At 34.5% G+C, this 15,864-nt stretch overlaps 3 protein-coding genes and 1 long non-coding RNA gene across 5 annotated transcripts in view; all 4 read right to left on the bottom strand.

Annotated features, from left to right (window-relative positions):
- Nucleotides 1-883, bottom strand: part of LOC105312424 (acid-sensing ion channel 5-like) — a 5,584-nt gene extending 4,701 nt beyond the window's left edge. Inside the window, exon 1 of the mRNA XM_011405055.2 lies at nt 69-883. Within this exon, the coding sequence (XP_011403357.2) occupies nt 69-824 (756 nt within the window). The 5' untranslated portion in view covers nt 825-883. The remainder of the gene's footprint in view (nt 1-68) is intronic.
- A 444-nt stretch (nt 884-1,327) lies between these two features.
- LOC109581311 (uncharacterized) lies at nt 1,328-1,700 on the bottom strand. Its single transcript, XR_002184584.1, has 2 exons — nt 1,633-1,700; nt 1,328-1,595 (listed from the first exon to the last, which is right to left on the bottom strand). It is a non-coding gene; the product is annotated as an uncharacterized LOC109581311 (long non-coding RNA).
- A 7,045-nt stretch (nt 1,701-8,745) lies between these two features.
- LOC105312423 (acid-sensing ion channel 5-like) lies at nt 8,746-10,365 on the bottom strand. Its single transcript, XM_011405053.1, has one exon. The coding sequence runs from the start codon at nt 10,363-10,365 to the stop codon at nt 8,746-8,748; it is 1,620 nt and encodes a 539-aa protein (XP_011403355.1).
- Nucleotides 10,366-12,855: 2,490 nt separating this feature from the next.
- Nucleotides 12,856-15,843, bottom strand: LOC105312422 (uncharacterized). 2 transcript variants are annotated; one of them, XM_019995337.1, is made up of 4 exons: nt 15,633-15,843; nt 15,204-15,581; nt 15,099-15,158; nt 12,856-14,931 (listed from the first exon to the last, which is right to left on the bottom strand). In XM_019995337.1, exons 1-4 carry the CDS (start codon nt 15,823-15,825, stop codon nt 12,914-12,916), a joined length of 2,649 nt encoding a protein of 882 aa, XP_019850896.1. In that variant the 5' UTR covers nt 15,826-15,843; the 3' UTR covers nt 12,856-12,913. The 2 variants fall into 2 exon arrangements, with proteins under 2 accessions (XP_019850896.1, XP_019850895.1); XM_019995336.1 differs by having other exon boundaries at nt 15,099-15,581.
- Between the last annotated feature and the right edge of the window lie 21 nt (nt 15,844-15,864).

Below are 15,864 nucleotides of genomic sequence, written 5' to 3'. Positions count from 1 at the left end.
TCCCACATTAGAGCTGCTCAGCCTTGAATACTCTGATACACTGACATTGAGAACAAGATCAATCCAAACTGAGGCCCAGCAAGAGTAACCTTACGATCAGGTTGACCATTATATGCACTGTTGAATGTGAAACACACACCAAGTGAAGTAAAAACTGGCTCTAAGGATTCTTCACACCTAACAATATTGCCATCGCTACCAGCAAACCCACAGTAAACAACAAAGTCATCAATTTTATTTCCACCATTGGTGTATGCATCAAAAAGTTTCTCCTGCTGATCTTCAATGGTGATACTGTTGAGTGAGTCAGTACAAGATCTACTGATATTTGAAAATGGCCAGTTTTGTATGAAACCAGACGTAGGATTAGCATAATTATTCAGCAAATCAACCACATATTGATCAGCATAGTCTTTCTTAACAGCATTCAAGTTGCAGACAGTGACCGCTGGGAAAGACTGTCCTTCATCATCAGTTATAAAACTGATGGAGGTTGAAGTTGGATCTTGTGCCCACAAAACTATGTAGAATATTATGATCCCTGCACAGGTAGTGGAAGCAAAGAGGAACACTAGTAGCCATAGTATTCTCCTAAGGCGAGACCTCCCTTTGAAAACATGAACAATTCCATGGATAGATGTATTATCCAACCACTTGTTGAAGTGGTGCTGCCCTCTCTTTAGCCTTAGCTTAAATGACTTTTTTTGAGGACTGGGATCTAAAATATTGACTTTGTCTTCATCTATAGTCTCATCAGCATCTGGTTGATCTGCTTGATCAAAGTTATGAGAAGAGCTTCCAGCTCGACTTTCTTGCACATCCATATTGCAAAACCAGCCCCTCCCGCAAATTAATGTTATTCATAATCAGCCACGCCTCTAAAAATTAACCACCCAATGCACCCATGAAGATCCTGTATTACTTTCTGGTAGCTCTTGTTTGGGGTTGTACTGACCCTCTACTGAAGAGAGGGAGCCATGGAATGGACTCTGTAGTTACATCAAGCAACAGGATACTTAGTATCTTACTACAACTCAAGTGGCTGCTCTTAAATTACCAATTCACTCTACCATTTATCATTAATCAAACTGGATCCATACTGTATTACATTGTGGTTGCTCAGTCAGACATTTCAGTAGCTGTACCGATCATTAATTCTCTTAAATTAGTTGTGACTGCTCTAGTTGGTTGGCTTGTATTAGGAGAGCGTGTCCAGTCTATTAGTACATATTGTGGCATGCTGTGTATTGTGATTGGTGTCAGTTTGTCAGTCATTTCAAAATAGAACTGATCATTGTTGTATAGTTATACTTATTTTATTAATTTTGTTGAAAATTAACATTAAGAAGACACTACAATTGATGCTTAGACAATACACATGATGAATGATGCTTTATCATGCTTATATCCAAATAGAATATTATTTACTAATTTTTGATGAAAAATAAAATAATTATGAAAAACGTTAATGTTTTGCTAGCATGCATACTGCAGTAGCAAATAAATCTAGATCCTTTATCATCAAATTGGGATAGATAATCCCAAGCCATAGTTTCAGGATCCAAAAGTCATGTTGGCAACTAAAAACGAGAATTCTTTTGGAGTCATTTTTTGTAAAGGATGATGAGCTACCTTGGCAAACCGTGCTGTCCAGTAGCTCAGCTTTGACATTACCATAAATGTCTTAATGTCAGTAGCTAATGAGTTGCAACAAAAATAATTAATTAATGAATATGCCATAGCTAATATACTATAGATCTACATGTTTATCATCTATGAATATCTTTTATTATTACTTCATGTCTTCCAGTTAATTTCCTGTCAAAGCCTTGACCTTTAGTTATATCATACCTGCTAAGCAGGATAGATCTATGTCATTCTATTATTACATTTTAGACTGCCTACAAGTTTACATCCACTTTCTGAATTTAAAAATAGCTTTTAACTATAATTGCTATAGTGTAGATCTACTAGGTGCTAGTGATATCAGAATAATCAGTCAAAGGCTTTGCAAAGCAATCTTCCAAACTGGGAAACCACAATTACATTAAGATGTCATTCTATGGTTGCATGTAGACTGTCCACAATTAAGTCAGTTTCATCCACTTCCTAAATTTAAAAATAGCCTTAGCTGTAATTGCTATATATAATGTACTACGTGCTAGTGATATCAAAGGCTGGGCTTGGCAAAGCAAGCTTCCAAATAGGAAACCACAATTAAATTAAGAAGACGCTACAACAGCATAGACAATATACATAAATGATGCATATGCATATAGATTTATTATTGGTATTATATTAATTTACAGTAACCTCCATTAGTGGATAGTATACATCATGAAGGCTACAAATTTTGGTTAATCTAGCTCTTATCAATAATATGAACTGTTAGCAAAGTTCTCCTATGTCTCTAGAACAGTCTATTTATTCCATAACATATAAATATCTGGGCTTGTGTATGAATGCAGTGGTTATTGATCTATCAAATGTAAACTATTTAGCAATTAACATTTTCACTCACTCTGCAGCAGCATTTCCAATCCTCTTAAAAAGCCAAAACCAATGTCTTAACCCTATATAAAATTTAAAGATTTTAAATATTCTGAGTTTTCTGACCTAATTATAAACTTATTAAGCTCAAATGTTTACACAAACTTTTTAAGCGTTTGTGTAAACATTTGAGCTTAATGAGTCTATGCATGTACATGACCAAATCATACACTTAATAAGTTCGAATGTTTACACAAACATTTTATAAACATTTGAGCTATAATTAGGCCATGTACATAGAACACTAGAGATTTAAAATCTGTAAATTTTAACAGGGTTTGTATAGTTGATACTAATCATCTGCAGATTTCTAATAGAAATCTGCAGGTGGTTGGTATCAATGTCCATCAAGGTTTCAAGACTCTCTCCTCAAGCCTGAAGTATCAGTGACCTGTCATGGCTCAATCATGTACAGAGTTTTACTGTATGAATGTATTGAATTAATTTAAGGAAGTCTCTTTATCACACTCTCTATATTTTTCCTCATCCAATCCTCTTGCTAACCCTGTTACAAGTTTATAAAACTTTTAATTGCTTAGTAAACACAAAACGTATTGTCAGTAATCTCAGTTTGCATAATTTCAACTGCTAGATCTATAAAGACATATATAATGATAGCTGCTAGCTAGAGTCAAGTCTATTTCACTATACTGCTATAATTACTTGGCATGTCATAAAACATGAATGACAAATGAAAATTAGATTTTTATTTGAGCAGGAAGAACTGCATGAAGTATCTAGCTCAGTATCAATACTAAAAATTGTCATTGGAGTGTGGCAACTTTGTTGCTGTCTCAATTAAATGATAATTCAGTTACAAACATAGTATTATTAAAAAAAAGATTAAACATGAGAAAAGTACATAACTATAATACCAATCTAAACATAATTTTAATAAGAAAACAGCAAATTATCACCACTGGTAAAACTATAATAAGAGAGTTCAGCTGTGTTCAAAATTATTGAGCTTTAGTTACTACTAAGGTTTTGATTGTATTGAACAGAAGCATCGTACAAATTTTGGTAGAACTCCTTGTATTGCCCTCTTGCATCAGCAAAGACCTTGACATTTGCTTCGTATCTTTCAACAGTCTTGACAATGTTGTAAACATTTAGAGCAGCATCAACAACGGACATCACAATAGTGAAAGTAGCCATGGCCTTTCCCATTATGTCCATGTTCTCTAATACACTACCTTCGACTTCTTCAGGAGGAATTCCGGCATCTTCAGCAGCAGTATTAATAGCTTTGGATGAAATCTTCATCTTGTAGATCCAGATTCCATAGGTGAAAGCCCTGGCAAATTGGAGGTATTCGGTGTTAATTCCAGTTGCTGCTATGTTCTGCAAGGCTTTTTGGATCTGTTCTTCTCCTTGGTCATCAGACAAACTGAACTCATCAAGAATGTCGTATATGCTATTGATGTTTGCATCATCTTTTGTCAGCCTGGCAACTTCAATATACTTTTTAAAATTATCTAAACCCACACCACCATTCCTGGAGATGTAATCCATGTAATTGTAGAGATAGCTCCTAGCTGTTTGAGGAGTGAGCCCTGCTGGGGAGAGGGCCTTGATGAAATCGTTGTTCTTCTTGGTGAGAGTAATGTATTGCGAACAGGAACCACCCACCTTGTCAGCTATATCCTGATCTGCACTTGAGAGATGATCATTGAGGTCATCTTCCTTAGCCTTAATTTCTGCTTTAAGGGCTGCATCCGTTGCAGCAAGTGCTGCAAAAGCAGCCATGCTGAGGCCAAATGACCAAATGGCAGCAACTGCTGCAGCATCTTCTGCAAGTTTGACGGACTCTTCTGCAATCTCCTCCTCCTCAAGCTGTTTTGCCAAGGTATCAATTTTGTCAAAGACAGAATCAATCGAACTGTCGATGCTGGTCATCATGTCAGACTTGCCAAGCAAAATGAACTGTGCCCGCTCGTCAATAACATCCTGGAGCTGTGAATCGGTTGCATTCTCTAGTCCAGCGATGAAGTTAAGGTATGTGATCAAATCAGTGCTCATGATGATTGTATCTTAAAATTTGCTTTAGATTATAAAAGCTTAGTTAGTCTGCTGGCTTTTACCTGCTCATTTTTATAGGCTTAGAAGTGCCACATAACAACGTCACAACTGAGGTCATAACTGAGGTAATTGAATATACTTTGTGTACTACAGGAAGTCATTAGATCTATAAATGGATTCATAGAATATGCCGCACCTACAAAAGTGATTCAATCTGAACCATGGCCAATTAACTCAAGTTGTGACGTTTTTATAATTTCTAAGCCAATAAAAGTGAGTTAGCAAAGCAAACTTTTAAAAATACAATCATCATGACTTCATGAGCACTGATTTGATCACATACCTTAACTTCATTGCTGGCATAGAGCATGCAACGATCAAAAGCTTTTTAAAGTTAGCTACTCAAAAATCAGGCCAAAGACCCTGTACTACATTAGTAAGGGTCTTTGGCCAAATTTTACCAAAAATTGCAAGGAGTGAATTCTCCATATTTATAATTTTTTTTCTTATGTTGTTATGTTGTGCAGAAAGTTTGAGCTCATTCATCATGGGCTCTTCTTTGGCTAACTAGTAGCTCAGCTTTGACATTGCCATGAATGTCTTAATGTCAGTAGCTAATGAGTTGCAACAGAAATAATTAATTAATGAGTATGCCATAGCTAATATACTATCTACATGAATATATTTTATCATCTATGAATATCATTTATTATTACTTCATGACTTTCAGTTAATTTCCTGTCCAAGCCTTGACCTTTAATTGTATCATACCTAGTAAGCAGGATATGTCATTCTATTATTACATTTTAAACTAAAAACAAGTTTACATCCACTTCCTGAATTTAAAAATAGCTTTTAACTATAATTGCTATAGTGTACTAGGTGCTAATGATATCATAAATAATCAGTCAAAGGCTTGGCAAAACAATCTTCCAATGAGAAACCACAAATACATTAAGAAGACACTACAACTGCATAGATATTATGCTACATAAATGGTGCATATGCATATTGTTAGAGAGAGAGAGAGAGAGAACATAAGCAGATGCAATGAATGGGCAGGTATTATCTCTCTGCACATGTACTGTGAGTAATCTGACTGTTGCTACTCCAGGAATATTTTATCAATATTATGAACCCTGTGACAAATATTATGCCATAGCTATTAGCTATATTGCATAATAAATAATTTAGTAAACTTATATTATTATTACTTCATGGCTTCTAGTTAATTTCCTATATCAAACTTGCCAATGAGTATCATGTTTGTTTGTTTTTTAAATAATTAATATCTAGTTTGGCATGTTAGACTCTTTGTGTAATGTCAAGTAATGTATTGTATGTACATATTATATTTAAAATGCTTGGAAAAGGTCAGATCAGTAGCCAATCTTTCAAATGGGAAACCACAATCACATTATGAAGACACTACAATTGCTGCTTATAGACAATGATACACATAAATGATGCTTATGCATATAAATTTATTATGTTCATTTTATTAATTGACAGTAATGTCCATTAGTGAATAGTATGCATCATGAAGGGATCCATGAGTTTAATATTATAGATTAAAAGTGTGTCAGAGAGAAAGAGACAACATTAGTAAAGACAATGAATGGGCAGTTATCGCCTCTCTCTAGTGTGTGTGTGTGTGTGTGTGTGTGTGTGTGTGCGTGTGCGTGTGCGTGTGTGTGTGTGTGTGCGTGTGCGTGTGCTACACATTTTGGCTAATCTAACTGTTGATGCCATTGACTACTCTAGAAATATTTTATCAATACATATATTATGAACTGTTAGCCAAGTTCTCCTATGTGTCTAGAACAGTCTATTCATTTCAAAACATGAAAATCTGGAAATCCATTGGTTATTGGTCTAAGCTAGGAAGGATGACACCATTTAACATTTTCACTGACTCTCACCAACGTTTCCAATCCTCCCAAAAAGTCAAAGACCAATATACTAAAACTTAACCCCATTAAAAATTTGCAGAATTTTAAATCTCTAATATTTTTAACTGACACATGCATGTACATTGCCTAATTATGTAGACCCATTAAGCTCAAATGTTCATACAAAGACTTAGGAGTTTGAAAGTGGTTGGTATCAATGTGTAGAGTTCCAATTGAGACTCTCCCCTTAAGCCTGAAGTATCAGGGACCTGTTAAATGTACAGTTTTGTTGTATGAATGCATTGGTTTTTGATAGATTGATTTAAAACCTTCCATACACCATGCAGGCAACATATGTTGCTAGCAACTTTTGTGGTCACTCTAATCTTGTAATCAACATGTTGCTAAGAATAGAAATCCATTTTATTTTTGCAACAATTAAATTGCTCAAAAGATCAAAGTAACCACAAACGTTGCTAACAACATGTTGCCTAGTGTATGGAGAGCTTAAAGATTAATAAAATGATAATTCAGTTACAAATATAGTATTATAGAAAAAAGATTAAACTTGAGAAAAATACATTATCTAGCTATATATACCAATCTAAATATAATTATAAGAAAACAGCAAATATATCACTACTGGTTAAACTATAGTAAAAGAGTTTAGCTGTGTTCAAAATTATATTGAACTTTAGCTAAGGTTTTCATTGTATTCAAAGGAGGCATTGTACAAACTTAGGTAGAATTCTTTGTACTGTTTTCTTGCATCAGCAAAGACCTTGACATTTGCTTTGTATCTTTCGACAGTCTTGACAATCTTGTAAACATTTAGATAAGCATCAACAATGGAGGTCATGATAGTGAAAGCATCCATGACTTTTCCTATGACGTCCGTGTTCTCTAACACATTAACTTCAATTTCTTTAGGAGGAATTCCAGTATTTTTAGCAGCAGTATTAATAACTTTGGCTGAAATCTTCATCTTGTAGATCCAGATTCTATAGGCGAAACCCCTGGCAAACTGAAGGTATTCAGTGTTCATTCCAATTGCTGCCATGTTCTGCAGGGCTTCTTTCATCTTTTTTTCTCCATGGTCACCCGACAAACTGAAGTCATCAATAATGGAGCATATCTTAGAGACGTTTGCATCATTTAATGCTAACCTGGCAACTTCGGTATATTTCTTAACATTGGCCAACCCCACACCACCATGCCTGGAGATGTAGTCCATGAAATTGTAGAGATAGTTCCTAACTGTTAAGGAGCTGTCCTTCATACCATTATCGTTGTTAATCTTGGTGAGAATAATGAATTGTGCACAGGGGCCACCCACCTTGTCAGCTATGTCCTTATCTGCACTTGCAAGATGATGATAAAGGTCATCTTCCTTTTTCTTTATTTTTGCTTGCATGACTGTAGCAGCTTCTTTGAGAGGTCCAGCAAAATTACCCATGCTGAGGCCAAATGACCGAATGGCAGCAGCTGCTGCAGCATCTTCTTCAATTATAATGGACTCTTCTGCAATCTCCTCCTCCTCGAGTTGTTTTGCCAAGTAATCAATTTTATCAAAGACAGAATCGATCGAACTCATGATGCCGGTTATCATGTCAGACTTGAAAAGGAAAGTGAACTGTGCCCACTCATTAATGAGACACTCGAGCTGTTGATCAGTTGCATACTTTAGTCCAGCGATGCAGTTAAGGTATGCTATCAAATCCTCGCTCATGATTGTATCTTAAAATTTGCTTTAGATTGTACAAAAAGTTAGATAGTTTAGTCTGCTGGCTTTGCTCTACTCAGTTATTAGTTTGACCATAGATTATGGTCTGACTACTCAGTTATATAGGCTTAGGAAGTGCCACATAAAAACATCATAACTGAGCTAATTAATTGAACATGATTCAGCACTTTGTACTCATAGCATACAATACAGGGAAGTGTTAAATCATTACAATTATGAGTACTGGTTCAAAAAATATCCTTGGATATCACAACATCACTGTCATCTCCATGCAAGAAGCCACAGTAATGTATCAATTCCTCAACTGCCCCGTCTGGGCTTACAATATCCATATTGTAGCATTTGATTGTATTAGCTTTCATCTGCATTATAAAGAAAGTTCATCATTTGATAAGTGGTATTTAGAAGAATATTTGAATTATTCTTATTGGTGTCAGTTTTAATTGAAATTATTGTGAAAAAAACTATAAGCAAAACATTTTTACTAGCACAGCATATATAGATCTATAAAAATGTGTATTAAATAAAGCTAATTTGCTATAGTTTAATTTCTTCAATTTTGATGCATTTACCCTCATTACTGTCACTATTGGCATCACGAGATGATGGGCTTGTTTTATTTGATTCAGCCTCGGGTTGACTTGTCACTTCTTCTGGAGCATCTTCCTCATTTGATAATGATCCTTCTGCTGACTCTACCACTGGGACAAGAGCAGTCTCTTCTATTCTCTTCATTCTTTTTATTATAGCTTGAGAACAACATAACCTCTTGAGTTCATCCACACAGAGCACTAGCAACTCAAAAAATGTAATGATGCTCACTCCAATAAATAAACCTAGCAGACCACCAATCTCTCCTAGCAGAGCTTCTATACCATACGTGTATTGAGTAGTTGTTGTGGTAACTTGAAAATCATCAATAAAAACATTAATGGACAAAAAATTGTCCTTGATATCTTCAGCAGACATGTTTGATGCCTCCATTAGTCTTTGCAGGTATTGTCCATTAGGGAAACTGGAATAGCTAGCAGTATGCTCATAATATTGAAAGTGGCATGGTAGAGGACAGTTAATTTCTTCAGGGTTAAACTTGTAGTGCTCTTGCAACAGACAGCATGCTTTACCAAATGTACAATTAGGAGTGGATGCATAAAGACCAGGAGGCCTATCAGGTTGAATGACACAGTTACATTTGCTTCTTCTTGCTATATTTTCAGCAACAGCATTTGCTCTGCAGGCAAATTGAGAATAATCAAATTTGTCACTTGGAAAAAAAGGAAGATTCATGCTTTTGATACAATTAGCTTGACTTGTCTCATCTTGTGTAGCCATTTTGTGTACACCAACATCAATAGCATGACCAGGTGGTACAGAAATACCATACAGGTTAGGCCTTGAAATATCTCGGCCATCGTGAATGACAAGCTTAACTCCTGACTTTCCATTGAACGATGGCCTTTCCTTCTGTTGTATATTCAGTATTAGCTTCAGACCATATCTTATACCAGTGCTATTAGCAAGCTTATTAGTTCCATTAAATGTGTAGCAGATTCCTGCTGATGTTAGTACTGGTTCAAAAAGATCCTCGCACATCACGACATCACTGTCAGCTCCATGCAAGAAGCCACAGTAATGTATTAACTCATCTACTGCCCTGTCTGGATTTACAATATCCCATATTGTAGCATTTTGAATGCTATTTGAAAGAGGAGCTGTACATGTGTTACCCAAGCTCATTGTATTACTACCGGTAAATTGAAAGCTTTCATCCGAATTGTAAAGAAAGTTCATCACTTGATAAGTGGTATTTAGAAGAACATCTGAATCATTCTTTTTCAAGTTGAGATTGCAGATGGTGACAGCTGGGAAGAATATCCCAGTTTCATCGTTAGACACAACAGTGATAGTAGATGCTGTTGGTTTGTCTACAAATCGATTAATACTCAGGCCAATTAATACCAAGCAGCCTAAAATACATCCAATAAAGAATAAGGCCCATATTAACCTCCTTATTTTTGATGAATCCTTCATAAACACATGGTTTAACCCAGCAATGGTGGTTTTGTCTAAATCATTGAAGTAGCTATCTTTTAGCTGGCATGACTTGCATCTAGATCCACTAACTTTTTCAGCATCTGTTTCATCTGCAGGATTCATTCTTTCTATGTGGTCAAACAGCTTTTAACAACCTTGTATCTGAGCTAAAATAATTATCTCGCTGCTAGACCCTCCCCGCCGTCATCGATTCAAACACGTATAAGCGCTAAAAGGGGAGGGTCTTCACGGCTATTCACATCTTCGAGATGTAAATTGAGATGTAAGTTGATCAAGATGAATTTACTCTACTTTTAAATATTAGTGTCACTAATTTTCTCATGATAAATGTACTTATTACTCTGCCTAATATTTATTATGCTGTTGGATCTATTTTGCTTCAGTGTGATGATTGTGATCCTCTCTCACTCTTTTTATAAGAACTTTTTAGTATAGATCTACAGCAGGTCCATTGGAGGTTGTAGTAATGCAGTACACTACAGTGTATCTACTCTGTATGCTGTAAAGAGTAATGAAATTTTATGGTTCACACAAGTTGCAAATAGTTAATGTGATTTTGTTATATTTAGATCCATGGTTGAGTAGTAGTGGACCAGAACTCTTAGTCTACCAAAACAAGATTGTGTCTCCGTAAGTAATAATAGTAAAAATTGGAGGTCAACAGTAATTTTGAAACCAATTTTGAAAAAATGGTGATATATTGAAAAATATTTGTCAGAATTGCCTTAAACTTTTGATATAGCATAAGTACATCAATATGTATTAGAAAATGTAATAAAAATTTTGAGGGATTTCGAAGCCATTTTTCAGGAAAAACCATGGGCTATAATAGCCTTGGGTATTTTTCAAAAAATAGCTTATTTTTAAAAGTGGCCGTAACTTGGAAAATTGAAATCAGAATCGACTCAAATTTTCTACACAGTAATATTAGGACACCAATATGTATCAGAGAATTTATTAAAAATTTGAGGTGATTTCAGAGCCATTTTCTGAAAAAAAACCATGGGCTATAGCCTTGGGTATTTTTCAAAAAATGGCTCATTTTTTTAAAGTGACCATAACTTGGAAAATTAAAGTCAAAATCAACTCAAACTTTCTACACAGTATTAGGACATCAATATATATATCAAAAATGTAATAAAAATTTGGGGTAATTTTGGAGCCATTTTTTATAAAAAAACCATGGACTAGCCTTGGGTATTTTTCAAAAAATGGCTCAGTTTAAAAAGTGGTCGTAACTTGGAAAATTGAAGTCGGAATTGACTCAAACTTTCTACACAGCATTAGGACATCAATATGTATCAGAAAATGCAATAAAAATTTGGGGTGATTTTTGAGCCATTTTTTGGAAAAAACCATGGGCTATAGCCTTGGGTATTTTTTTAAAAATGGCTCATTTTTAAAAGTGGTCGTAACTTGGAAAATTGAAGTCGGAATCAACTCAAACTTTCTACACAGTATTAGGACATCAATATGTATCAGAAAATGCAATAAAAATTTGGGGTGATTTTTGAGCAAAAAACCATGGGCTATTATAGCCTTGGGTATTTTTCAAAAAATGGCTCATTTTTAAAAGTGGTCGTAACTTGGAAAATTGAAGTCGGAATCGACTCAAACTTTCTACACAGCATTAGGACATCAATATGTATCAGAAAATGCAATAAAAATTTGGGGTGATTTCGGAGCCATTTTTTATGAAAAACCATGGGCTAGTGCAGGGTATTAAAATCAGAGTTGGCTCAAACTTTCACGAATTGTACAACTGCCAATTGGCTTTATAGTGGCTGGCTTGTATTAGGAGAGCATGTCCATATAGTACATTTTGTGGTGTATGGTGTGTATTTAGCTAGTCAGTCACTTCAAATAGAATTAATGACGAATATCTATCAAAAACGCTAACATTTTTGCCAGCTGTAGGCTGCATTGTGTGCTCAGCAGCAAATTTAGAACTGGATGCAAATCACAATGTAAAAGTCAGCCAATTTAAATGATGTAAATTAAAAATTAAACATCATCTTGAGACAATAACAGAAAAATAACTAATACCAGCATAATAAAAATAGCCTAGATCTACATGAAAAAAATAAAATTATAGCTCTGTAGTTTTAACACTCTGAAGAACAACTTCATCACTTTTATTTTCAATAGGTTGTTTATTATACTCTTATCTTCATCACAAGGTAATTAATCTTTAATACTTCTTTTTTCATTGCACAGTATGATATCTACACTATTCATTATTATTATTATTATTATTATTATTATTATTATTATTATTAAATAAAAGAAAAAATTAATAATTGTTGGCAAATAGAATTTTCTATAATATTACTGACATTTCAGTAGCTGTACCAATCATTAATTCTCTTAAATTAGATTTAGTTGTGATTGCTCTATAGCTAGTTGGTTGGCTTGTGTTAGGGGAGTTTGTCCAGTTTATTAATACATATTGTGGCATACTGTGTATATTGTGATTGGTATTAGTTTGTCCATCATTTAAAAATAGAATTGATGACACTAGTTATGTATACTTATTTTTGAAAAATAAGATGATTATAAAAATTTAAAATTATTATTATTTTGACTTTTTGAAAACTAAAATTTTTAAAAATTAGAAACAAAATACTACTTTATTGCAATTGAATAATAATTATTTCCTTTCAGGCTTTTTTGCTGTTAAAGCAGAGGTAACACTAATATCTGATTCTGTAGTGTAATATCCACTAGTCATTGTTTCTTCAGACATTGCACTAGCAGCATCTCCTTGTAGTTGTAGTTTTTGATTGAATTCTTTTAAGTACGCATCAATCAATACAGATATTTTATTAGTCTTAGCTACAGATAATGCAGTTTTGCCATCAAGTGATTTTATATTGGGATCAGCTTTCCATTCTAATAATAACTTAACGACTTCATAATATCCATTTTTACTAGCAATCATTAAAGCAGTAGTGCCACATCTGTTTTGAGCATCAGGATTAACTTGTTCCTTTAGCAAAAGTTCCACTACTTGAGTGTGGCCCATTTTACAAGCCAGCATAATGGCATTCACACCATCATCCCTTTGAACATTAGGCTCAACATTTTCCTTCAGTAACAATTCAACAATTTGAGCATGGCCATTTTGACAAGCCAGCATTAAAGCAGTCGCTCCATCTTTCATTTGAACATTTGGATCAACTTGTTCCTTTAGCAGAAGTTGAACTATTTGAGTATGACCATTGTGACAAGCCAACATAAATGCATTCCATCCGTTATTCTTTTGAACATTAGGATCAATTTTTTCCTTTAGTAATAGTTCAACTATTTGAGTGTGACCATTTTGACATGCAAGCATGAATGCATTTCCTCCACTCTTTCTTTGTACATTAGGATCAACTGGTTCCTTCAATAACACTTCAACAATTTGAGTGTGACCATTTTCACAAGCTAACATAAAGGCATTCCAACTATCTTTCCTTTGAACATTAGGATCAACTCGGTTCTTCAGCAACAGTTCCACAATATTAATATGTCCCTTTTTACAAGCTAGCATAAAAGCATTCATTCCATCTTTTCGTTGGCATTCATAATCAGCTCCTTTACTAATCAATAGCTCAACAGCCTCATAGTTACCATTGCAACTAGCATACATTAAGGAATTCGATCCACCTGATGTTCTTAGGTGAACATTGGCATCAGCTTCCAGTAATACGTGAATGATTGAGGTACCACTATACTGACTTGAGACTATTAGTGCAGTCCATCCTTTATTGTCCTGAATGTTAACATTGGCTCCAGCAGACAGCAAACTGTGCACAATGTTCTCATGTCTTCTTTCACAAGCTAGCATCAGTGCAGTCTGGCCTTCTTTATTAGTATGATCAATATTAATAATTTTTAGTTGAAGAAGAAACTCTACTGCTTCATTATTGCCAGCTGTGACTGCCTCAAGAAGAGCTAATTCAAAAGTGAAGTTCATGTTTTCATTTTTTTGAAGGACAGGATAATCATTAATGCATAAACTAAATATACCAATGAGATACATAAACTGAAGCTTTCCTTCTGTATATTCTATTAAACTATCAGCTGAAAGATTAAGAATGTCTAACTTGATCACAACAGATCCTTCCTCAATAGTGATGTATTTCATTATTGACTGTCTATGTTCTTTTGGTAGTAATCTTTTCACGAGAATATATAATCCATTAATTTTAACATCATTCCAAGGATTTTGAAGTTCAATACATATTAATGGCATATTCTCCAAACATCTTCTGTAAGGCCCATAAACTTTACGTAGCTTTTGTTTAAGTTCTATAATGGGCACTGATGAACAAAATGCATTAGCTTTTAATGAATGAGTATTCAGTTTATCGAGTAGATCTTTTTCATCACTTATAAACTCATTACACATAGCAACTACCAGACAGCAGTCAATAAAATCATAATTATGATAGATCTTTTTGAAAATGTGATCTAAATCACTATCTAATGTACCATGCTCCCAGTGAAGATAGCTCTCTATCCAATTGGACATCTCAATGCATATTTGTAAATTTTTATTAACTTTTGTACGAAAAGCTGATTTTACCTCTCTCATGATATGGGAAAAGTTCACTTGTAATTCATCTAAAGTGTCTTGAACTGTTTGATCTTCTTTTGGAAAAAAAATAATTTCTATATCTCCTAAAAACACCAGATGCACGTCAATAAAATAAGCTAATCATGCATTACTGTACAGTCCAAAATTTTGTGGGTTATAAATTATCACGGATTTGTAATTCTATGAAATTTGTGAAATTTATATCCCTCGAGAATTCTGTGCTGCATCAGTGGTATTTCATGTTACTTACCATCTGATTTTGTTAGTGTGCTTGGTAATGATGATGACTTTATAGAAGCAGCATCACTCTCTAGATTATTCTTAATATCTTGAGCTAATTTATTCTGATTCATACCAGTCAGTGCATAAATGACATCTCTCCATGTGGCCATAGGATTGACTGAAAACCATTTTAAATATAGCGCTAACTTTCTGTCTTCAATTTTTACATGTTCTTGTTCAATTTTTAAGATTTCATGCTCCGTCATTCCAACCAAACATAAACCAAATGGCTTCCAATCAACAAGGGGTTCGAGCCATTTTATTAATAACGATATTTCAGGGCGAGCATCAATCATAGGACCAGGATTACGTTCGATATCTCCTGATAAGAGGAGTATATATAGACAAACAATCAAATAGTAAATGAAGTTAAAACTGCTGCTGAGTACTGACTGCAGATCAGTAACACCGGAAGTAGCTCTATACTGCAGATCTACTTGGTAGAAGTTACCTAACAATATGAATACCAATATAAGTAAAGGGGCACTAAATTGTTGTTTACTCAGTGTTGGAGCAAAAAAGAGGGTGAGGAGAAAGGCAAAAAGAGACAATGGCAGAGCTACTGGCATCAGTTTAGGTGTCTTCTCTCCTAATATACCTAACTTGCTCTTTACAGCTTTGCCATTAGTAGAGGGAGCTTGACAACGGTAGCTCCACAGTCCAATGCTCACCCTCCATTGACAGACATCAATCATCTTGACTTATTCTTGTAAATAAAGGTAGAGCTATTAGAA

The sequence above is a fragment of the Amphimedon queenslandica genome, unplaced genomic scaffold, assembly GCF_000090795.2.
Source record: "Amphimedon queenslandica unplaced genomic scaffold, v1.1 AMPQUscaffold_13447, whole genome shotgun sequence".
Taxonomy (NCBI): Eukaryota; Metazoa; Porifera; class Demospongiae; order Haplosclerida; family Niphatidae; genus Amphimedon; species Amphimedon queenslandica.
Note: the sequence above shows the minus strand (reverse complement) of the source record. Positions and strands in the feature narration are given on the sequence as shown.